Source organism: Microcaecilia unicolor, chromosome 2 (genome assembly GCF_901765095.1).
Source record: "Microcaecilia unicolor chromosome 2, aMicUni1.1, whole genome shotgun sequence".
Taxonomy (NCBI): domain Eukaryota; kingdom Metazoa; phylum Chordata; class Amphibia; order Gymnophiona; family Siphonopidae; genus Microcaecilia; species Microcaecilia unicolor.
The window spans coordinates 257,478,633-257,502,311 of NC_044032.1; the positions used below are offsets into that span (position 1 = coordinate 257,478,633).

Sequence of the window (23,679 nt, forward strand, 5' to 3'; positions counted from 1 at the left end):
TTGCCTCCTTTGTGCGGGATATGTCCATAAGCATTCCCTTTCCCGTGGTCTCTGTGGAAGAGCCGAGGGCCGAGATGCTCGAGGTCCTCGACTATCCATCACCACCTAGAGAGTCCTCCACGGTACCGCTGCACAATGTCCTGAAGGAGACGCTGCTTCGGAACTGGGTGCGACCACTAACTAACCCCACCATTCCCAAGAAAGCAGAGTCCCAGTACAGGATCCACTCTGACCCAGAGCTCATGCGGCCCCAGTTGCCCCATGACTCAGCGGTCGTGGATTCTGCTCTCAAGAGGGCACGGAGTTCGAGGGATACCGCCTCGGCGCCCCCGGGGCGGGAGTCTCGCACTCTGGACTCATTTGGGAGGAAGGCCTACCAATCCTCCATGCTCGTGACCCGCATCCAATCTTACCTGCTCTATATGAGCATCCACATGCGGACCAATGTGCAACAGCTGGCGGACCTGGTCGATAAGCTCCCGCCGGAGCAGTCCAGGCCTTATCAGGAGGTGGTCAGGCAGCTGAAGGCGTGCAGAAAGTTCCTGTCCAGGGGGATTTTTGACACCTGTGACGTGGCATCTCGTGCTGCGGCCCAAGGTATAGTGATGCGCAGGCTCTCATGGCTGCGTGCCTCTGACCTGGACAACCGCACCCAGCAGAGACTGGCTGACGTCCCTTGCCGGGGGGATAATATTTTTGGCGAGAAGGTCGAGCAGATGGTTGACCAACTGCATCAGCGGGAAACCGCTCTCGACAAGCTCTCCCACCGGGCGCCTTCAGCACCCGCCCCCGCGGGCGGGCGTTTTTTCCCGGGCCCGGCAGGCTGCACCCTATTCTTTTGCGAAGCGTAGGTACAACCAGCCGGCCCGAAGGCCTCGTCAGGCACAGGGACAGCCCCAGCGCGCTCGTTCCCGTCAACAGCGTGCGCCTAAGCAGCCCCCTGCGCCTCCACAGCAAAAGCCGGGGACGGGCTTTTGACTGGATCCATGGGAACATAGCCGCCCTACAAGTGTCCGTACCGGACGACCTGCCGGTCGGAGGGAGGTTAAAATTTTTTCACCAAAGGTGGCCTCTCATAACCTCCGACCAGTGGGTTCTCCAAATAGTGCGGTACGGATACGCCCTGAATTTGGCCTCCCTGCCTCCAAATTGTCCTCCGGGAGCTCAGTCTTTCAGCTCCCATCACAAGCAGGTACTTGCAGAGGAACTCTCCGCCCTTCTCAGCGCCAATGCGGTCGAGCCCGTACCACCCGGGCAGGAAGGGCAGGGATTCTATTCCAGGTACTTCCTTGTGGAAAAGAAAACAGGGGGGATGCGTCCCATCCTAGACCTGAGAGGCCTGAACAAATTCCTGGTCAAAGAAAAGTTCAGGATGCTTTCCTTGGGCACCCTTCTGCCAATGATTCAGAAAAACGATTGGCTATGTTCCCTGGATTTAAAGGACGCATACACTCACATCCCGATACTGCCAGCTCACAGACAGTATCTCAGATTCCGCCTGGGCGCACGGCACTTTCAGTATTGTGTGCTGCCCTTTGGGCTCGCCTCTGCCCCACGAGTGTTTACAAAGTGCCTCGTGGTGGTAGCGGCCTACCTACGCAAGCTGGGAGTGCACGTGTTCCCTTATCTCGACGATTGGCTGGTCAAGAACACCTCGGAGGCAGGAGCCCTCCGGTCCATGCAGTGCACTATTCAACTTCTGGAGCTGCTGGGGTTTGTGATAAATTACCCAAAGTCCCATCTCCAGCCAACTCAGTCTCTGGAATTCATAGGAGCGCTGCTGAATTCCCAGATGGCTCAGGCCTACCTTCCCGAAGCGAGGGCCACCAATCTCTTGGCCCTGGCTTCGCGGACCAGAGCGTCTCAGCAGATCACAGCTCGGCAGATGTTGAGACTTCTGGGTCATATGGCCTCCACAGTTCATGTGACTCCCATGGCTCGTCTTCATATGAGATCTGCTCAATGGACCCTAGCTTCCCAGTGGTTCCAAGCCACCGGGAATCTAGAGGATGTCATCCGCCTCTCCACCAGTTGCCGCACTTCACTGCTCTGGTGGACCATACGGACCAATTTGACCCTGGGACGTCCATTCCAAATTCCGCAGCCCACGAAAGTGCTGACGACGGATGCATCTCGCCTGGGGTGGGGAGCCCATGTCGATGGGCTTCACACCCAGGGTCTGTGGTCCCTCCAGGAAAAGGATCTGCAGATCAACCTCCTGGAGCTCCGAGCGATCTGGAACGCACTGAAGGCTTTCAGAGATCGGCTGTCCTGCCAAATTATCCAAATTCGGACAGACAATCAGGTTGCAATGTATTACGTCAACAAGCAGGGGGGCACCGGATCTCGCCCCCTGTGTCAGGAAGCCGTCGGTATGTGGCGTTGGGCGTGTCGGTTCGGCATGCTTCTCCAAGCCACGTACCTGGCAGGCGTAAACAACAGTCTGGCCGACAGACTGAGCAGAGTCATGCAACCGCACGAGTGGTCGCTCCATTCCAGAGTGGTACGCAAGATCTTCCGAGAGTGGGGCACCCCCTCGGTGGATCTTTTCGCCTCTCAGACCAACCACAAGCTGCCTCTGTTCTGTTCCAGACTTCAGACACACGGCAGGCTAGCGTCAGATGCCTTTCTCCTTCATTGGGGGACCGGCCTCCTGTATGCTTATCCTCCCATACCTTTGGTGGGGAAGACCTTACTGAAGCTCAAGCAAGACCGCGGCACCATGATTCTGATAGCGCCCTTTTGGCCCCGTCAGATCTGGTTCCCTCTTCTTCTGGAGTTGTCCTCAGAAGAACCGTGGAGATTGGAGTGTTTTCCGACTCTCATTTCGCAGAACGACGGAGCGTTGCTGCACCCCAACCTTCAATCCCTGGCTCTCACGGCCTGGATGTTGAGGGCGTAGACTTCGCTGCGTTGGGTCTGTCTGAGGGTGTCTCCCGGGTCTTGCTTGCCTCTAGGAAGGATTCCACTAAAAAGAGTTACTTTTTCAAGTGGAGGAGGTTTGTCGTGTGGTGTGAGAGCAAGGCCCTAGAACCTCGTTCTTGCCCTGCACAGAACCTGCTTGAATACCTTCTGCACTTATCAGAGTCTGGCCTCAAGACCAACTCAGTAAGGAATCACCTTAGTGCGATTAGTGCTTACCATTATCGTGTGGAAGGTAAAGCCATCTCTGGAGAGCCTTTAGTCGTTCGATTCATGAGAGGCTTGCTTTTGTCAAAGCCCCCTATCAAGCCTCCTACTGTGTCATGGGATCTCAACGTCGTCCTCACCCAGCTGATGAAACCTCCTTTTGAGCCACTGAATTCCTGCCATCTGAAGTACTTGACCTGGAAGGTCATTTTCTTGGTGGCAGTTACTTCAGCTCGTAGGGTCAGTGAGCTTCAAGCCCTAGTAGCTCATGCTCCATATACTAAATTTCATCACAACAGAGTAGTGCTCCGCACTCACCCAAAGTTCCTGCCGAAGGTGGTGTCGGAGTTCCATCTTAACCAGTCAATTGTCTTGCCAACATTCTTCCCCAGGCCGCATACCCGCCCTGCTGAACGTCAGTTGCACACATTGGACTGCAAGAGAGCATTGGCCTTCTACTTGGAGCGGACACAGCCCAACAGACAGTCCGCCCAATTGTTTATTTCTTTCGACCCTAACAGGCTAGGGGTCGCTGTCGGGAAACGCACCATCTCCAATTGGCTAGCAGATTGCATTTCCTTCACTTACGCCCAGGCTGGGCTGACTCTTGAGGGTCATGTCACGGCTCATAGTGTCAGAGCCATGGCAGCGTCAGTGGCCCACTTGAAGTCAGCCACTATTGAAGAGATTTGCAAGGCTGCGACGTGGTCATCTGTCCACACATTCACATCACATTACTGCCTCCAGCAGGATACCCGACGCGACAGTCGGTTCGGGCAGTCGGTGCTGCAGAATCTGTTTGGGGTGTAAATCCAACTCCACCCTCCAGGACCCGAATTTATTCTGGTCAGGCTGCACTCTCAGTTAGTTGTTCTTCGTAGGTCAATTCCTGTTGTTTCCTCGCCGTTGCGAGGTTCCATTGACCTGGGTTCTTGTTTTGAGTAGCCTGAGAGCTAGGGATACCCCAGTCGTGAGAACAAGCAGCCTGCTTGTCCTCGGAGAAAGGGTATGATACATACCTGTAGCAGTTGTTCTCCGAGGACAGCAGGCTGATTGTTCTCACCTACCCTCCCTCCTCCCCTTTGGAGTTGTGTGTTTCATCTTTTGCTAGTCATTCAACTGGCGGGAGCGGTCGCGCACGGGCGGGAAGACGGCCGCGCATGCGCGGTGGGCGTGCCCTGCGTGCCGACCGTCCCGCGAAGCTTCTTTCCGGTTGGTGGGGGCTGCCGCGGACGTCACCCAGTCGTGAGAACAATCAGCCTGCTGTCCTCGGAGAACAACTGCTACAGGTATGTATCATACCCTTTCAATGCGTTTACTGCATCCTGATGCAGCAAAAGCGAAACATGCCACATGTCGGCCAGCGGTCCCTTTGCTTATGATTGCAAATTAAGCTAAAGCATTTTTGTAAAAGCTTTTTTTCATATATGAGTTAAAGATATAGATTTAAGATGGGATATGGAACTGTTTTAAAGCTCTTAAAAAGTTTATAAAAATATTCATAAAAATTCATAAAAACATTTAAAATGATTGAAGTAAGGAATCTGTTCTAAAATTCATATTGGACCTGTGAAGAGGCAAGGTGGGCTAAGATAATCTCAGGTGTATTTTCAAAGCACTTAGACTTACAAAGTTCCATAGATTTCTATGCAACTTTGTAAGTCTAAGTGCTTTGAAAACATGCCTCTCTGGCTCTTATGAAACTAGTCACCATTGAGGTCCATAATTGATTATGTTATAAATTCATTTACATATACAAAAAGTTTTTGGAATTAAAAGTTTAGATCCTGGGCTCTTTTTGGACTATTTATTGCATAATTAGCCCCTGTCTGATTGATGAGATAAACCTTTAAGTGTGTCCTTTTGAAGTTGCCTCAGAGCAAAGAGAGCAGAAAATAATAGCATTGTATTTTAAAGTGGAATGTATATTCAATACCTTAGAAATTCTATTCCATATCATAACCCAAAAGGATTGCAGATTAGGACAGGGAAATATCATATGTTCCATTATGCCTATAGCTGTATTGCATGACCAGCATAGATTAGACAGTTTATTATTCTATTTTGTTTACAGGAGTTGATGCATGTTGAAATATAGTGATTGTAATTTAGAGGCAGAAGCCCAAAGGTCTATTAATTTTGGACCAAAAAAGTGACCACTGAGAATCATTAAGCGAAACCGTTCCTTATTCTAGAGACACTTCAGTGTGACATTGTGATGCTGAGATTTAGACAGGAATAAATCATAAAACTGAGAGTCAGAGTTGCCCTGGAAGAAGCATCTGAGAGAATGTTAGTAATCTCTAGAGAGGTTGTTTTACTTTTATTAATAATCGTAGGAGAAACAGGAAATGAGGGCGGGATGCAGAGAGAGAAGGGGAAAGGTGAATGCGAGGCTGCTGTACTGTGCTTCTCTTCCTCTTAGGTGGCATTACTTTAAAGCGGTGCCTCCGTCGACCTCGGGGGTGAGTGGTGGCCTGCGGGGGGGGGGGGGGCAAGTGAGCGACGGCCCTGGGGGGGGGGGGGGAGCGACTGCGCGTTGACCCTGTGTTCGGGTGGGTGGGAGGGGTTGCAGTTGCCGGGGTTCTGTGAACTGTGAGGGAGTGTGGGATGCAGGTTCCGTATGTGAAATGGGCGGCAAGGGGCAGGGGGAGATCGCGCGTCCTGGAGTGTCAGTGCTCCGCCCTCATCAGCATCACGTAGTGACACGAGGGCGGGGCACACAGTCATGGGCAAAAAGGATATCTCGACGCCTCATACTTCCAGTTGAGGCTTCATTTAGAAAGTTGGGGTTGCGAATTATGTGCGGAAGGGACGTGGCTGAGGGAGGGTCTGTGAGTGACAGTGAGTGGTGCATGAGTGACAGTGAGTGGTGCTGACAGCCTAGCCTACCAACAGTGCAAGGCTTCAGTGTTTCCCTGCCACAGAGTGAGCTTCAGAATGTTGGAGCTGAGAAATATTTATATAGATTTGTAGTGTTTCTACGACCCCTGAGGCAGGTGGGTTTGGCCTGCCAAAAAATGATCACATGTCGGTTCCATGCTGGTGTTAATAAAGGTTTTTTCCTGGCTAGCTACTTGTGTGGGATCTTCTTGCATATACTCCCAGAGCTGTTCCTTTTGTTGTCTTCTGTACTTTTTTTTTTGCTGCCTTTGTTTTCTTGTACAGGTGGTTTCCTGTTTTTTTTTTTCTTGCTTCACTTTGCTGAATTTGACATCATTAGGGGCAGACTAATCCAAGCAATAAGTGTCAAGAACCCCTACACTCATCTGACATATATTTCTAGCTATTACTGGTTAGGGAAAGTTGGCCCTCTACTTCTGTGGGCCCTTGGGCACTGCCCTGTTGACAAACTGCCTCTGGACACCATTAACCACAGTATTTTGTTAGCCAGACTGAAATCTCGGGGAATTGCTGGATGTGCACTGAATGGGTTTGTCAGCACCAGTTTCAAGTCCTTCGAGGTTCCTGAGTATGCTTCATGCCTGCTTGTTTTGTCAGGAGTTCCACAAGGTCATGTTTAACATATACATGATTCCTGTTTATGAAGTGCTCTCGTGATTGGTTGTCAATTATAGATTGTATACCGCTGATCTTCAGTGTTTTCATTCCAGTTGAATCCACAGTTTCTGCAGCTTTTGAGTATTTAATCTTATGCATGTGTACTATTAAAGCCTGGATTTGTGCGAAACCGTTAAATATGGCAAATATACAGGTTCTAGCATTTTCTGATAATGCTGCTTCTGAGATTTCCTTTGAATTTTTTCAGTAGATGGGATTGTTATCCCTAATTCTGAAAGAATTACCCTTTTGAGGGGTCTTGTTGGATTCTTTGCTGTCTATGCTTCTTCAGTTATGACTCGCCGTTTAAAAAAAATAGCATTGAAAATTTTAGGACGGTTATTCAAAGCTTAGTGCAACCACATTTTAATTACTGCAATGCTCTTTACCTAGATTTGCCAAAGTATTGTTTTAGGGCTTTGCAGGTTTGCAGAATGCGGTGGCCTGCCTTTTATCAGGGTCTTATCGTTATGAACAGATTTTTCTGGTGTTGATTAATTTACACTGGCTCCTGATATATTGGTTTACACAGTTTAAAATGTTGACACTTTTATGCAGGTCTTTAATTGAATATGCTCCCCTCCCAGTTGCATTGTTAAGAATTTATTGCCCTTCTAGACCCCTTTGTTCCTCACACAAATGTTTGCTAGACATGCCATCTTCTTGGCAGGTTAGGCTTGGAAGAGTGTAGTTCTTCAATTTCTGTGTAGACCAGCCTGTGTCACTGTAATGTGCGGTATGCTGCTAGCCCATGTACTGCTGCTTATGCTATCTGTCTGCTTTTCTGTCTCCACAGGATCTAACAGTTCTATTTCACCCTGCCTGATTTCCTCTCCCTGCTCCATTACTAGATACAAGGATCTAACAGTTCTAGAACACTCTGCCCAAATTCCTCTCCCTGCTCCCATACCAGATACAAGGATCTAACAGTTCTAGTGCACTCTGCCTGATGTCCTTTCCCCGCTCCTGTACCAGATAACAAGGTGATGTCACACTCCCGCTGTTATTTTAACCACACCGGTGCAAGGCACTAGTCTCACTGTTTCTCAATGTAATGTGCTGTATCCTGCTTGCTGATGTGCTGTTGCTTATGCCCTTTATCTGCTTTTCAGTGTCTGCAGGACCTAACAGTTCTATAGCACTCTGCCCGAGTTCCTCTCCCTGCGCCCGTACCAGATACACTTGCGCTGGAGGCAAGTGCCAAAGGAATGCAACCAAGGACCAGGTTGTGCTCCTTGGGCATCTCTCACCTCGGTACTCCTGTTCTTTTTTGTCGTCTCTTCATTCTTTTTTCCGGCTGCTTCCCCTCTCCATTTCTTTCAGACATGACCTGGTTACACCCCTCATCTGCGATCCCCTTGACCATTTCGGTTCTCGTTTGTCTCCGGTCTTATTTGTGCTTGGGTCCATGATCATCTTTTCATTACCTCCACTCAGTTCCACTCTCTAATTCCTCCCAGTCTCTCCCCGCACTGACTGCCCGCTTCGAGTCAGTCTTCTCAGTGTACGCTCCCTACGCCATAAGGCCCCCTTGATCTCAAACCTTATCATTTATCACGACCTTGACCTTCTTTTCTTAACAAAAACTTGGCTAAGGCCAAATGGTACTGCAACCCTTTTGAACTGTCCGTCCAGATATCTCTCAACCCAAATCCCTGCTGCAGAGGAGGCGGGATTGCTTGTTTCTTTTCACTGTTCCCTATAGACCACTGTCTGTAGCATCAAACTGCTCGCTATCTCAGAAGCTCTCCTGCTTCATGTCTCCTCTGGCTCCATTCATTACTTTGCCATACTATATTATCCCTCCTCTCCATCCTTCTCCTCCATGGAAAATTCTCAGCGTTCGTGTCAGAATGCTGCATTCCATTCCACCCCCTCCTACTTGGGGACTTAAACCTCCACCCATCAGACCTGAATGCCTCCTTCCTTGTTCTCACTACTTCCCTTGTACTCTCTCAGCATGTTTCCTTCCCCACCCACAAAGCTGGTAACACATTGGATCTCAAATTTACCTCTGCTTCCCTTAATATTGCTCCATCACTTCAGTCCCAGTACCCTGGTTGGATCATCTGCTTATTACATTCCGTTTACCTTTCCCATCCCGTCTTCCCCTCCCCCATCTGTTATCCATCTTGCGTCCTCTTAATGGTAATTTTTTGTCCCATATTTCTTCTGCTGTCGCTGCTCTGCCTTCTTCCTCCCCTTTCTCCTCTATTAACTCTTGGCTAGCTCTACTTGACACCTCTCTTGTGACTATTCTTGATCAGCACGCTCCCCTTACCACCGCCTGTGCAGCAGAATGCAGGTGGTGCGCTCTCACTCAGTAGCAAGCCTTGCATTTTTTCACGCATGTTATTATGAGTACCACCAAGCTCATCTCTTCCTACCCTCAATCACCCCTACACCCTCTTCTGGCCCTTTTAATTCCATTGTTGCTTCATCCACCGGCTTGCCAGACCATGATCCCTCAATTTTCTCGCTCCTCATGGTAATCCAAGACTGATCTGCTGTGAGCTTCCCTCCTCCCTCCACACTCCTCTTCTCCTTCCCCCCCCCCCCCCCCCCCGCCTCTCTTGCACCTGGTCATCCTTTAACCTGTTGACTGCACACTCCCTATCACAAGTTCTTGCCTTCCTTAACCCGTCTTCATCTAAAGCAGACCCCTGGCCTACCTGCCTTCTCCAAACATCTTTTTCAAGATATAATCCCCCACCTTCTACCCATCCTCTCTTCCTCCCTGTCTGAGGGCTTAGTACCACGCCCCTGGAAATACACTGTAGTCCGGCCCCTGCTAAAGAAGCCCACTCTAGATCTCTCGCTTCCAGCCAGCTTCCACCCCATTTCTAATCTTCCTTTCTTTTCCAAATCTCTAGAGAAGCTTGTACACATTGAAGCTTGATCATATCAAACAAAGCAATGTTTTGCACCCTTATCAGTTGGGTTTCCGGGCACACCATAGCACTGAAACACTTCTCCTGACACTTTTATGATCTTATTTGTACTTCACTAGACCAGCACACCTCAGTTATTCTCATTTCCCTTGATCTATCCTCTGTTAGAATCTGGCCTCTGCTGTCTATTGTGAAAGTGGGGTGTGGAAGAATGGGCTGGGGTCACTGGACTAGTCTCATAGGGGTTTGCAGAAAGGTAAGGGACAGTTTATTAGGGGGTGAGTCCTGTAGTCGACTTTGACTCTGGATATGAGAGATGGAAGGGCAGGGAGGCTTCTTCTAGATATCCTGTCGCATCAGGTTCTTGTTTTCTTTAATGTTATATGGGGAATTTGGGTGGTGATTTGCATTTTGGTAACTGGGATTGAGAGGATGAGTGGGAGAAAAGTTGGGAAGAAGGGCAGGAGCTGAGTATTGTATCTAGAAACCCAAGTTCAACATGTTATACTGTAGAGGCTAACTAACTTGCTTGTTCTAGGGTTCCCAGCTCACAATAGGAAAGCTGGATGTATAATTTTGTTTCATAAACACCTAACGGTAGTTGTCCATAATACTGTCATTGGTACAGACAGATGTCATGTGCTAGCTCATTTGACAATAGGCTAGCAACAACTAATCATATGTAATATATATGTTCCCCCCCCCCCCCCAATTAAAAAAAATTATGTCCCATACTATCCTGCCATTCTATGTGTTTAATAATACATACACAATAAAATAGTGTAAAAAACAAATGATGTTGACAAGCTGTCAACTAAACTATACAAATCAATTACTTGCAAGGTCCACAATTAAACAGGGAGATGGATCTGTAGAAGTTGCTTAAGGTTTTATCCTTTCCTGAGTTAAGAATTGGTTATTCCTGCTGTCAGCATTGCCTAAAAAAGATACTCTCCCTTAAAAACGGCATTAAATAGGGCAGTCATTGACCCTGAGTTTTAATGTAAACCTGTCTAGCCTAGGAGTTCTATGCTCTTTTAATGTTTTGATAGCTAACAGCATCTCCTACCTCAAAATATTTTTGTTCAAAAATTCTGCCACTTCCCTTTCTAGGTTTTTGTGTTTTGTTTTGTTTTTTTAAATCAAGATCCCTTTAAATATGCCTTGATATCCTCTTCACCTATCCCAGATTCTTTAGTGTTTAAGTTTTGGTAAAGTGGCAAAAAGGCTGTCTGGATTGCCTGATTTTCATATAGTACCTTTCCTTTCCTATTCTTATTCTTAAATTGATTTTGCACTTGAGCCTTCAACTTGTAAGTTGTTCCAGCCCTATTGCCATGCTCAAATGTTTGCTTTTCTTCCACTTTCCATCACTAGCAGATCCCTTCTTTTACTTCCAAGTACCTAAAAACCATAGATGACAGGTTACTTATGTTTCCTTTCCAGACTGTCAGCAGTTACCTTAATTCCTTCTGATAGGGAAGATGAGCCAGCATGAGCAAGCAAAATAACAGCTGAGGCAGACTTGAAAAAGCTTTAATTAACACAACCTCGTCTCTGAAAACCATCGTTGAATTGGCTTGGGGTCATGTTAAAGCTTTTTCAAGTCTGATTTAACATAGCCTCCAGCTCAGGCTTCCATCCCATACTGTGATGTTTCCTTTCTTGTCAGAGATATTTTATTGGATTCAGGATTGGGTTTTAATTGAACCAGGCAAGGACATTCACTTTCTTCTTGTGGAGCTACTGTGTTGTTGCTTTTGCTTTGTGCTTATAGTCATTATCCAGAATTGGGAGTGTGGATGGGACCCTCAGTTGTGTTTGAAAGAACATATGCATTTGGTACGGGGTTCTTGGTTTTGAGAATGCTTCATCAACTACGACCTTATTTACTGCAGGTTGACTTCATTACAAACTGCACAGGCATCAAGATTATTCCATCTCAATTACTGTAATGCTGTTCTGCTGGGGTTGCCACAGAAAGATCGTGTAGTTAGTTGGCTCAGAATGCAACAGTTTGTACTACAGAGTGATTATTGAAGTTTGATCATGTTGCATGTGTATTAACTAAGTGACACTGGTTATCTGTATAGTACCGTATTCAGTTTAAACTATTGATATTGGCATTTAAGGCTAGGTTTCAGGAAGTTTCAGCCTATATGTAGATTAAGTCCAAGGATAATGTCAAGGGGCGTGGTTTCTGTTCCTCCTGTAAAAGAAGTACAGTTGATGAGATAATGGGAGATACTGTAATGTCTGAGTAATGTTTCCTTAGCTATTGTATTATATTTAGGTACTTCTACTCCACCTTTAACAAAATGTTGCAAAGTGGATTACATTAATATAAAACTTCTACAGTAAGAAGGAATTTACAACTCAACACATAATCAACACTATAAGATGTATAAAAAAAATACAGAGTTACTATTTAAAAATTACAAATTCTGCCTAGCAAATAGATAAGTTTTCAAGAACTTCCTAAACAAACAATACGAGTCTGTCTGACGCAAAAAAACTTGAATGTTATTCCAAAACCTAATAGTTTGGAAATTGATAGAGCGTTCACTGATAGATTTGCAATTAATTTTCTTCAAAGATGGAAAATCTAACATTAACTGCTGTGTTTCTTGAGTAAGGTCTGCTAGCAATAATCAAAAGCCGACTCGCATCCTCTGAATTCAGTCCAGATAGAGTCTTGAAAACTAAACAGGCAAGTTTAAAATTCTACTTTAACCAGTGCAATTCATTTAACAATGGGATAGCTTCAGTATCAATCTGGCATCCATGTTTTGAAGCAGTTGAAGTCTCTTATGTTTTAACGTAAGAGAGCAGTACAAGGAGTTATAGTAATCTAAGTTAGGGAGCAAGACTTCCTGAGCAATGATTCTGAAATTAATAGGACCTAGAAAAGTTCTACTAGATCTAAGGTGACATAATGCATAAAAATCTTTTATCCAGAGCATTTATATGATATTCGAATGTTAAGTTGGAATCCAAGATAATTCCCTCCCAGAGGATCTTCATTGCAAAACTGATTTGGCTAGATCTAAGAGGAGATTGAAAACATTTTTGTTTGAACGTTCTTATGGTTAAATGTGGTGGGAGTTGGTTAGTCTGTCATGTTAATTATGTTTTACAAACTGTTTTTAATTCTATTGTGAACTGCAGGGGTGAATTGTATCTGCAATGTAAAAATGTAAATTAGACTGTTCATATCCAGATATTTGCAGATCGAAACAGGCTTTCCTCCAGGATCTACCTGTATCTGCACTATCCATCTTAATGTCAGTCTTCATGTTTGTCTGCTGCAAAGCTTAATGCAGCCACTCCCATGCTTTGTTGTAAATATGGTGTTAGCAGGGTGGTGATCTGTTTGTTTTGTGCTACATATCACTTATCATTGAGACCAACAAGTTCCACTTTGTAAGCATGTGGGGGATTTTGTGGTCTGAGGCCAGTGTCCTATAAGAGAGTTATACAGTGCATCATATGGCTTTTCTCCAGCATCATATGGCTTCCTTCTTGCCACACACCCATAGAGGCCGTGTTGGGGGAGTAAGCGTAAAATTGTTGAATAGCCAACTTATTCCCCAATTCAGTCATAGAACTCTGTAGTGACCACCTTCAGCAGTTTCTTTAACCCCCAGTTACTGACTTTTAGAAGAATGACCTGATCAAAGCAGTGTCATGGTGGTTCCGAACTGTTTCCACTTTACAGTGATGGACCTGATAGTGCCCCCAGAAACTTTATGGTCTTTCCTTAAAAGTACCATTTTTGAATAACTTTTATTCCAGAGTTCTTTTGGCAGTTGTGTTTGGCATGTTCTCATACCTTTGCTTCAAACTCATTTCAGAGAAGCAGCTTGATCGATCCTCCAGTAGTATTTGAATCAGTTCAACTACTGTGATTGGACACAGCTGGACTCAATTTAATTAGGGCCTTTAAGATAGCTTTTGGAAACAGAACTAATGTGGGTGATTTGCAGTGATGAAAGATGTGGAAGACTTACAGAATCAAGACATTTTGGTTTCTTACTTTTTGAATGTATGTCTTTTTACACTGAAATTGAGCGTATGTTGTGTAGATCAATGCAACATCCTTCTATTTTAATGTATTCTGGATTGTATTTTTTAGACAGCAGGATCTGAAAAATATACAAGGGTATGAAGACTTTCACAAAGCACGGCAACACTTTTTAAAATATTTTAGCAGACACCATGGCAAGTGTAGCCAACTCATCTCATGCAAGCTAGCATCATAGTTTCTGCTGTCAATGCAAAGTTATTTGATAAGGTAAGGGCTCTCGGGTAGGATTAGTAATAGAGAGGTTTTGAACCCCTGCCACACATTATCTCATCTGTATACCAGATTTTTTTCCAACAATTTTATCCAAATGCAAACATAAAGTCTCAGAAATATGCCAAAGGTTAAAAAAAAAAAAAAAAATTAGAAAAAAATAGATGTCTAGTCTACATTGTGGGAAAGACATTTCAAATAACAAAAAGGGGGAAAAATATATATATTAGAATGAGGACAATCAAACTAATTAGGGCCCTTTATGCTTATGCCCCCACCCAGATAAAGAGCCTATAAGGAATTTTATAGGCATATTTCCCCATAAAAATATTCTCCAAGTGAGAAGGGTCCAAGGTTTCCTCATGTGTGACCAGACATCTAACTGGAGAGCTCAGAAGAAAAGGTGATGCCCACAGCCAAACCTCCCACTTAAGCTATAAGAATGCCCTCCTTCATAATTGTAGAACTCTGGACACATTGGGGAAAACATCTTCTGGCTGCAAAAAGGAACATTATTTTTCAAGAATAGTTTCAAAATAGACATTTTTTCTAACTCGGTATTAAAGGTGACCAACAATGTAGCCCAAGATGATATAATTTCCTGGGACATCTCTAACAAAGCAGTTAGATCAGTTAATTCTATGGATGGTATACCTTTAACACTTTATCTGTAGTTAATATATATTATTTGCCAAGATGAATTAGGTCTGATTGGGGAGAAGATGAAGGATCAGCTTGAGGGAACCCTAAGATTTTCTTCAAATATTTTTAAATAACTCAAAATGGGAGAAAGAAGATGTACTGCTCTAGTTTTACAGCCTTTCTAACCAATTACTAACACAGACTGCTCAACAATTACTGTGGATTCTTTTAGATTCGTATTAGGTAAGTGAGACTTTTATTAGAGGTTCACTTTAAATGGATAGTGTATAAGTGGAGGAGTGGCCTAGTGGTTAGGGTGGTGGACTTTGGTCCTGAGGAACTGAGTTCAATTCCCACTTCAGGCACAGGCAGCTCCTTGTGATTCTGGGCAAGTCACTTAACCCTCCATTGCCCCAGGTACAAATAAGTACCTGTATACAATATGTAAGCCGCATTGAGCCTGCCGTGAGTGGGAAAGCGCTGGGTACAAATGTAACAAAAATAAAATGTCATTATTGTCTAAGATACACAATGATTAAGCTATATAACTGAAGAGAAACAATAATACCTATCTATAGTTGAAAAGAAACTATCATCACATCACTGGTCATGTGTCACTACATCCAAGCAAATCCAGGAGTCTCTTGACCAGTTAAAGTAATAATAAACAATCATATTATACATGCATCATAATATACATACATTACTGGTCATGTATCACTACATTCAGGCTCTTGTCATCAGCTGGGAAGCCCATTCAGCGAAAACCTGAAGTCTCGTCTCGTGACCAGGCCTATGCAGCACGTCTGCTCATAGGTGAGCTGCTGATTTCACTATAAGAGGCCCCCCTTATTAGGCTTAGAACTCATTTTCAGAGTTAAGGAAAATTACAGAATGCTTGAGAATGTGGGAATGTGGCCACATGTTTCTCTGTCCAGGTGGCCAGTCTGAACTCGAAACATGCTCCACATACCAAATTAATTAGAGCTGTGTCTTACCTTCTTCCACATTCCAAATCATTTTCACACAAACAGAATTACTTTTAATCAAAAATACAGACCCAGAGTGCACTGTTGGTCACGCAGACAGAGTTGAAAAGCAATCTTTTAAATCCTTCCATTACAGGAAAGTCCATAGAACATACAAGAACCTTAAATTTTTAGATTGAGTCCAGTTTTCAGACATTTCCATCTTGTTATGAAGAATCAAACTGTCTTTCACACTAGAGGATCCAGTTGCCTACAGTGAGGATACCTCTCCCTCCAATTTGGCATATTATGGATTCAAGTGAGTCGCCTTAATGTCTTGTTCAACAGATTTATCTGACTCCTTTGAAAACTCAAAATCCTTTCAGCCATCTATTCAACACTTCTTCCATCTGAGAAATTACTGATGCAGTATCCTTCACGGATATTTACTAATTTAGCTACATTTTGAGATAGTGATAAGGGAATCCTTAAGTCTCCCCGGAGCCAAAAAGAAACCAAAACAAAAAACATGGGATAAAGGCCTTGCCTTTAGGGCCAGCTCAAGGGAACGTGGCACCCTGAGCCAACTTTTGGTTTGGCGCCTCCCCCAGCCCACCTTTAGAGGCAATTTGCCCCTCCTAAATGCCCCTGTGGAAAGTTATGTCAAAGGAGGGGAAGGGCACGGCAGGGCAAAAGGAAGATGCCAGTGCTGATATGGGTTGTATTAGGTGAAACACTATCTGTGTTTGGGAGGAGTAAACTGCCTTCAAAGGTAGATGGGGGAAGGTGGCCTGAGGCAAAGAGGAAGGGGGCTGCCGGCTCTTCTTTATTCCCTGCACACGCAACGTCATCAGGTAGGCTCTGGGCCAGCTTAATCTATAGGGCCAGTGACATCACAGGTTTAGGCATTTGGCGTCCTTTACCTCTGGCACCCTGGGCCAGAGTCTCACCTGGTCCATAGGTTAAGCCTGCCCTGCTTGCCTTTTTAATACTGTTCATCCTGTCCAAGATATTGGGAGAAGACAATGATGGAACAGGCATAGAGATAGTAACAAACTCTCCAATATTAGGGAGTGCAACACTAAACTCTTAAGCAGAGTTAGGTAGACAGGGAGGGGGCTGTCTGCCCAGCATGAGAGAAGCATCCAGATACAGTAAAGTACTTACAAACCATAAAAGTTAAAACAGCAGACACCTCAGTCAGTCTTTGGAAGTGGTGAGCTAGATATTTCTTTATAGCATCTCTCAGCTATTTTCTGAGAACCTGCATTTCCCAGAGTACAGTGATGTTTCTGTAGCGAGAAATTAAGAACTAAAATACAGTTGGAGTAGGATAAATCTTTACTCATCACTCGCATGTACTGATCTGTTGATCCTAAGGGTGGTACTCCTTTCAGTCTCTGAAGACCTTTTCCTCTAGCTTTCCTGTTGCCCCTCCCCAGTGGATTGTGCCCCTTTGGTTATGTGGCCGTGTACATGATTTTCCTCTGTTGCTGTAAGATGTCAATCAGAGGGCATGGAGTACTGCAGATTTGGATATTGCACCTTTTGCAATCAAGGTCTGATCAGCAGGTAACAAACCACTTCTCCACTGTAAGGCAGTTTGATTTTACATCTGATTGTTTGGTTCTCTTGGCAGGTAAAGCACCTGGAGGTGAGCAGTGCCTCTATGGCAGAAGACTTATGCCGGAAGAGCGCCATCATTGAAACATATGTCATGGACAGCAGGATAGGTAAGAGACTGAGCCATGGCTATTGCTGTCCTCTCTGTGTCTGTAAAGCATGAGAGGATAAAATTTGCTTGAAAGGTTTTGTAGGTCTCTATAAACTTGGGAAGGCAAAACATTTTGGAAAATAAGGACCATCTATTCTGCTCACATTCCTATTTCATAGACTCAGTAGCAGATTTAGCCACCATAGATATTAGACAGTTGGCCTGTAGCCCAGTGGTTTTGCTCCCAGCTAGTGGGGTTTTTGGGATATCCACTATCATTATTTATAGGAGAAATATACATACACTGCCTTCCTGTGGATATCCTGAAAATCAGGCAGGCTGGGTATGCCAGAGGACTAAATTGAGAGTCACTGCTGCAGTCCCTCTTTCTCCAGCAGGGTGAGAGCATTAGGTTTCCTAGATACAAACCTTCCGCCTTTTGGTCCTCCCTCCCACCCCACCCCCTGTTGATTACTTTTCAAGTCCCTAAGCATCACCCTTGTGACACACTTTGATGATAAACTCAGCAATCATGCTGTCATGATCATCCTTTCAGAATGATGCTGTAAAAGTCTCAACCATAGGCCAAAGAGGTGAACAATTTCTGAGAACCTAAGGGGGTAGGAATCGCCCCAGAGGAATAACCCTTCTTCAACAACTGTGCCCGCTCACAGCCAAGTCGTGAGAACCAACCCACATCAGGCATTAGAATGGGACCCTGCCTGAGCAGACTGTCCTTTAATGGAAGACTAATTGGATTGCTTACCTGCAAATGAACCAGGGCTTCTGCGGCCAGTCGGAGGCCACCAGGACTACTCAACCGCTGTGACCATGAATGTGCTGAAGAATGCAACAGATGAGCAGTCACAGAGGAAACACAAACAGCAGGCCCTGTCAAGGCCAGGGCTGAGCCAACACATCCAAACCTTCCATCAAACGCTCCTTCCTGCGGCTGAAAAATGCAGTACCTTGGCGTTCTCAGCCGTGGCCATGAGGTTCATGATTGGAGGACCCCTACCAGTCAATGATGACTTGAAACAGAGGGAGCCAGACTCCACTCTTCCAGATCCAGACGATGACGACTTGAGTCACCTTCAAATTGCTGGCACCCATCACATGCACTGCAGACAACAACCGTAGGTTCTGCTCTGCCCTGCCCAGGCCATAAGAGCAGAGGACTCTTCATACCCCCTTGCTGATTGACATAGGCAACTTCCATTGTATTGTCCAAGAGAACTCAAATGTCCCAGTAGTGGACTAAGTACTGAAAGACAGCAAGGCGAGACATATTGAACGAGTCTCCAGATGATTGATCAACCACCGGGACTCCTCCAACCACCTGCCCCTGACAGTGAGCTGCCCACCCGGAGCTACTGGCATCCGTTGTCACCAGCACCCAGTCTGGTGGGTCCAGGGGCATGCCCCAACTCAAATGATGCTGGTCCAGCCACCACCAGAGGCTGAGATGCACTGCCTGGTGAACTTGCATTTGGCAAGAGAGAGCATCTGACTGAGGAGATCAGCGCACCAGGAGGTAGATTGAAGAGGTCTCATGTGAGCTCTCACCTATGGAACCACCTTGGTGGTCACCACCATGGATCCAAGGACCTGCAAAATGTCCCATACGGGATAGATTCTTGACTGCTAGGAGATGGCTAATCTGAGATTGAATTTTCTGTATTCTTGTTTCTAGAAGAGACACCATTCCATCCCGAGTGTCAAAACATACCCCCAGGTTCTCCAAGGACTGGCTGAGGACAAGAGAACTCTTGTCCACTTTGACAATCCACCCCAGATGCTGTAGCAGAAGAACCACCCGAGATGTGGCCTTCTGGCTCTCCTCGACCGGCTTTGCCTGAATCAGCTAGTCATCCCAGAATGCCCTCCTGCCGGAGATGGGCTGCCACAACCACAATTACAGGAAGCTGACCACTACCTATCCTCCGGAAGCTGTGGCACCTCGGACTCCCCAAAGCACTTAACCAGCTTCTCCAACTTGTCCCCAAAGAGCAACCTGCCCTTAAAGGGGAGCTGACTCAAATGAACCTTGGAGGCCACGTCTGCCGACCAATTCCTGAGCCATAAAAAATGCCGCTCAGCCACCACAAGAGCAAGGTTCTTTGATTAGGTGCAGACCAAGTTGTATAAGGCATCCGAGAGAAAGGTAGTACCCAACTTCAAATTAATGACATCCGAGGGCGACTGTGAGGAAGACAATGCCGGGGAATCCGACACCCTCTCAGCCCAGTGAAAACAGACTCTAGCCACGTAACCACCGCAGATTGCTGCCCGTAATGGATGAGACCTCAAAGGATCGCTTCAGGAAAAACTCCATCCAGCAATCCTGAGGATCTTTAAGGGCTGCGCTGCCTTCCACATGGATAGCCATCTTCTTGGTGACAGCCATCACCAGAGCATCCACCTTAGGGACTCGAAAGGACTCCAGGTCTGCCAGAGGCAGCTGGTAGAATGAAGCTATTGCCCGACCAATGTGTAAAGGAGAATCCGGGGGACTGCCACTCACTCTCCACCAGCTCCTTCAAATCTTCGTGGTAGGGGAAAAGTCGGGGCAACCAGCGAACTCCCTTCAAAAGATGGTCAACCTTTCTTTTTTAAAATATCTCTTTATTACATTTTTGCATAAATAAAAATTGCCTTTTATATCATTGTAAATCATACCTTAACACTTAGTTACAATGCTAAACATAACAGTAAGGCTGCCCCCCTCCCATGATCCCCCCCCCAGTAACAAAGGGTTTCAATATAACCATTCAGGTGTTCCATTGCTCGAATGTCTACTCTTGCCATATAACAGAGATGTCCCAGGAGCAAATGAGCAACTACAGTCTATTTTGTCTCAGAGCTGTAAGACGTGACATCTTACACATATAGTCCACTTTAGCAAGCACCTGTGATCTAGATGAGAGAAAAAGCTGTTTCCACGCCACTGACAACAATAAGCGGGCAGCAGTTACAATATGTAAAGCCACTTGAGCGAATTTTCCTGGAATCTACTTTGGTTTAATATGAAGCACTGCTCAGCCCATAGATTTTGGTATGGGCATCCCCAGGACTTCTGAGATCAGGTCAGAGACCATGTCCCAATATTTTATTACCCCTGGACAGAGCCACCAAATATGTACAAACATTCCTATGTCACCACAGGCCCTCCAGCAGGCATCAGAGGCTGCTGGATAGATTTTATGAAGACAAACTGGAGTGAGATACCAATGGTACAGCATTTTATAGCCATTCTCTACTAAATGATTCGCTGTAGACAGCTTAAGGAGGCGTTTGAGTATCCCCTCCCATTCTTTGATTGTATAGGTGATCCCTAATACTCCCTCCCAAATAGCTATATACTTAATGGGAGGGGTGTTCAGTGCTTGAAAAATCGAGATATACATCCTCGCCCACTACTCCCATTAAGTGCTATCTCTAGTAGAGTCTCTTCTTGCCTGAACTCTGATAGGGCACATTTGCTAAGGAAGTCAGATACCTGCCTATAGTAGAAAAGGTCTTGGGGACCTAGGCCAAATTCTTCAGCTAGGTCGATAAAGGGTATTATCTTCCCAGCCTCCACCATTTGGCCCAAATACATTAGGCCCTGATTCGCCCAGGCTCAGTAATGCGAGTCCTGGGCACCTGTGGGAAGCACTTCGCCACCGGAAAGAGTGTAGCTCAAAAATATTGGTGGCCCTTCAGGAGACACTCCCGAGCCTGTAGCCAAGCTTCTGTAGTGACTTGCAAGTATGGGTTGGCTACTCTAATCATGGTGTTAATCTCTTCCCCTCTATACCCAGCTCCCCGGAAGCCTTGGGAGCTGGGTAGAGACATCAGAAGAATAAGGAGCCCACTCCGCCCTTACCCAACTTTTATGGCCATCTTTATGCCAGCCCAAAAAGGATTTAAGCTGAGGTGCTAAATGATATCTAAAGTGTGGGACTGCCATACCCCCCTTCCCCTTGGGCTGATAGAGAACCAGTTGTTATACCCAAGGAGGCTTATGTCTCCAAATATATTGAAAATTTTTTTTATTAAGAGTGCGGAAAAAGTTTGCGGGAAGCTGGATAGGAAGCGCCATAAATACATAAGCAGACATGGAAGAACCATCTTTACTCCCTGTATCCTTTCAAACTATACATGCATATTCTCCTATCTCTCTCTAGATCAGCCCATATGGGTTTCATACAAGGATGTTCTATTTGCTGTTATATTTACCCCAAAGTATCTTATCGCCATAGTGGCCCATCTAAATGGCAAAGATGGTCATCCTTTCTAGTCACCAGAGGGGGATCCCCTGAAAGCTTCAGAACCTCTTCCAAGAAGACTGGCAATTCCTGGCATCTAAAAATCTGCTCGAAAGATGGATTCTCCTCCAGAGGAACTGGAGAAGGCTTCTTCAGGGTCTTTGCGTCCCAGGGATTCCCCAAGTCTGCATCATCAGCGGAGGCTCCGACCCCAGGAACAGAACTTCCTCCCCAGTAGACAGATGGGCCGCCTTGGCCCCGAGAGAACCCTCCGGGGACCTAGGAACCGGGTGTCCCCTCAAAGGCTCCATATCCAGACCCCTCTTTAGGCAAAATGCCTGATGCAGTAAGAGGACAAATTTTGGAGAAAAGAAGAATAAACCATGGAGGCATCTTGCCTGTTAAGCACTGGTCGGTGCCTCTGCCGATTCCAGCCCTTGTATGCCCGGACTCAAAATGGTGGATATTCCTGCCAAAACGGCGTCCGTCACACCCCGTTCTGCCGGAGCAGTGTCCCTGGATGCGACCTCTTTACTCTTCCAGGTGCCTTCTCCGCACTCCCAGCCTCCAGAGCACCCTATTCCAGGTCAGTGCTGCCTCCTCACGTGAGCGACAAAGACGCTGTGCATGGAGACCATGTGGTGAGCCGAACAGACTGTGCACCTTCTCAACCTGAGAGTCCACACTGTGATCTGCTTCAGCGGTATCCATCCACAAGCATCTCACCGTGAACACACTCCCCTGCCCAACAGGCCTGGCAGCTGCAACCGTCTGTCTGCGCTATGTGCCTTTCCTCGTTTTGTTTTAAACAGTGCTTACCGCAATCCACTGGCCAGCCTCAAGGTACTCCTCCCAGGACAAACTGGGTTGAAGGCTGAGGCACACCATGCACTCGTGTGGGGAGGAGGGAAGGGACCCAGAGGACGGGGTGTGCATCCCCAAGAAGGTGCAGGGGCCCAAAGCCTAAGACCCCTGAAGAAGCAATGTTTTTTGTTTTTCTTAAATGGGGCCAAACCGATGCACCCAACCAAATAGGAGCAGGGCTGCACAGACTCCCCTACCTCTGCTGGGAGACTGAGAAATACTGAGCAGGTCAGGGTTGCACAGTCCCTTATACAGGTGTCACTAGTTAGTAGTTCTGTTTCCCTCTGCTGGTAGGAGTTCATATAACCTACTCATCAGGAATGTACTGGAGAGACTCAAGGAAAGCAAATTATCAGGTAAGATTCAATTTCTCCTTTGGGAGTAGCCTAGTGGTTAGTGCAGCGGACTCTGATCCTGGGGAACTAGGTTTGATTCCCACTGCAGTTCCTTGTGACTCTGGGCAAGTCACTTAACCCTCCATTGTCCCAGGTACAAATAAAAACCTGTATATAATATGTAAACCGCTTTGAATGTAGTTGGAAAAACCACAGAAAGGCGGTCTATAAGTCCCATTCCCTTTCCCTTTGTGTACATACGTATGTACACATATATACATAATAAGGGTAATTACATCAGGCTTTACATACAGAAAAGGGTTATTTTAAGATTGTGCAATTGTATACATGCATACAGAGTTTAGAAAGTGTGCACCTACATACATAGGATGTGCGCATAGGTGTTCTGGGGTGGGGTGGGGTGGGGGGGGGGTGTAGTTTGGGTGGAACGGAGGCATAGTTGTGATATGCATGTATTTTATAACATAGGTGTGTACAGGCTTAGAGTACCTTTAGAGCAGGTATAAATTTGTGTATCAGCAGTTGTACTATAGTAGTACTGGATCTTATTCTTTAAAGGCATATATAGGTGCCTACGTTCCCTTGATAAAATAGGTGCTCCTGTGGACTTCTAGCATAGACATCCTGTTATAGAATATTCCCACTGAGGGCGGTTTCCAAAAGTATTTCTTTAACCTGTGGTCTTTGCACTAATTTTCAAAGGACAGTTTTGAGAGGACTTTCAGTTTGAAAACTGCTGTGTGTTACAAAGTACCTGTGTAGTTTAGTTTATTTGGCATTTGATATACCTCCTTTCACTTTAAAATTGAAGTAGTGTACAATACAAAAAAAAAAAAAAAAAGAAACAAAGTAAATATATAATATAAAATAAAAGGGAAAGGCATAAAAAAGGAAGAAAGAGAAGATAGAAGGAAAAAGAATCCAGAGTTGAGTATTGAGCACCCGGCTTCACTGATGACCTGGGAATGCTAAAGCGAATAAATGGTTTTTTAGAGCATCTTTAAACT

General features: G+C 45.7%; 1 protein-coding gene across 5 annotated transcripts in view; it reads left to right on the forward strand.

The window, feature by feature from the left end:
* GRIPAP1 (GRIP1 associated protein 1) overlaps nt 1–23,679 on the forward strand; it is a 253,480-nt gene that overhangs the window by 204,822 nt on the left and 24,979 nt on the right. For all 5 annotated transcript variants that reach the window (XR_003941032.1, XM_030194003.1, XM_030194004.1 and 2 more), the window contains one exon: nt 17,128–17,221. Coding sequence is in view for 4 of the 5 variants with exons in the window: in XM_030194003.1 (XP_030049863.1) it covers nt 17,128–17,221 (94 nt within the window). In the remaining variant the exon portion in view is untranslated. The remainder of the gene's footprint in view (nt 1–17,127; nt 17,222–23,679) is intronic.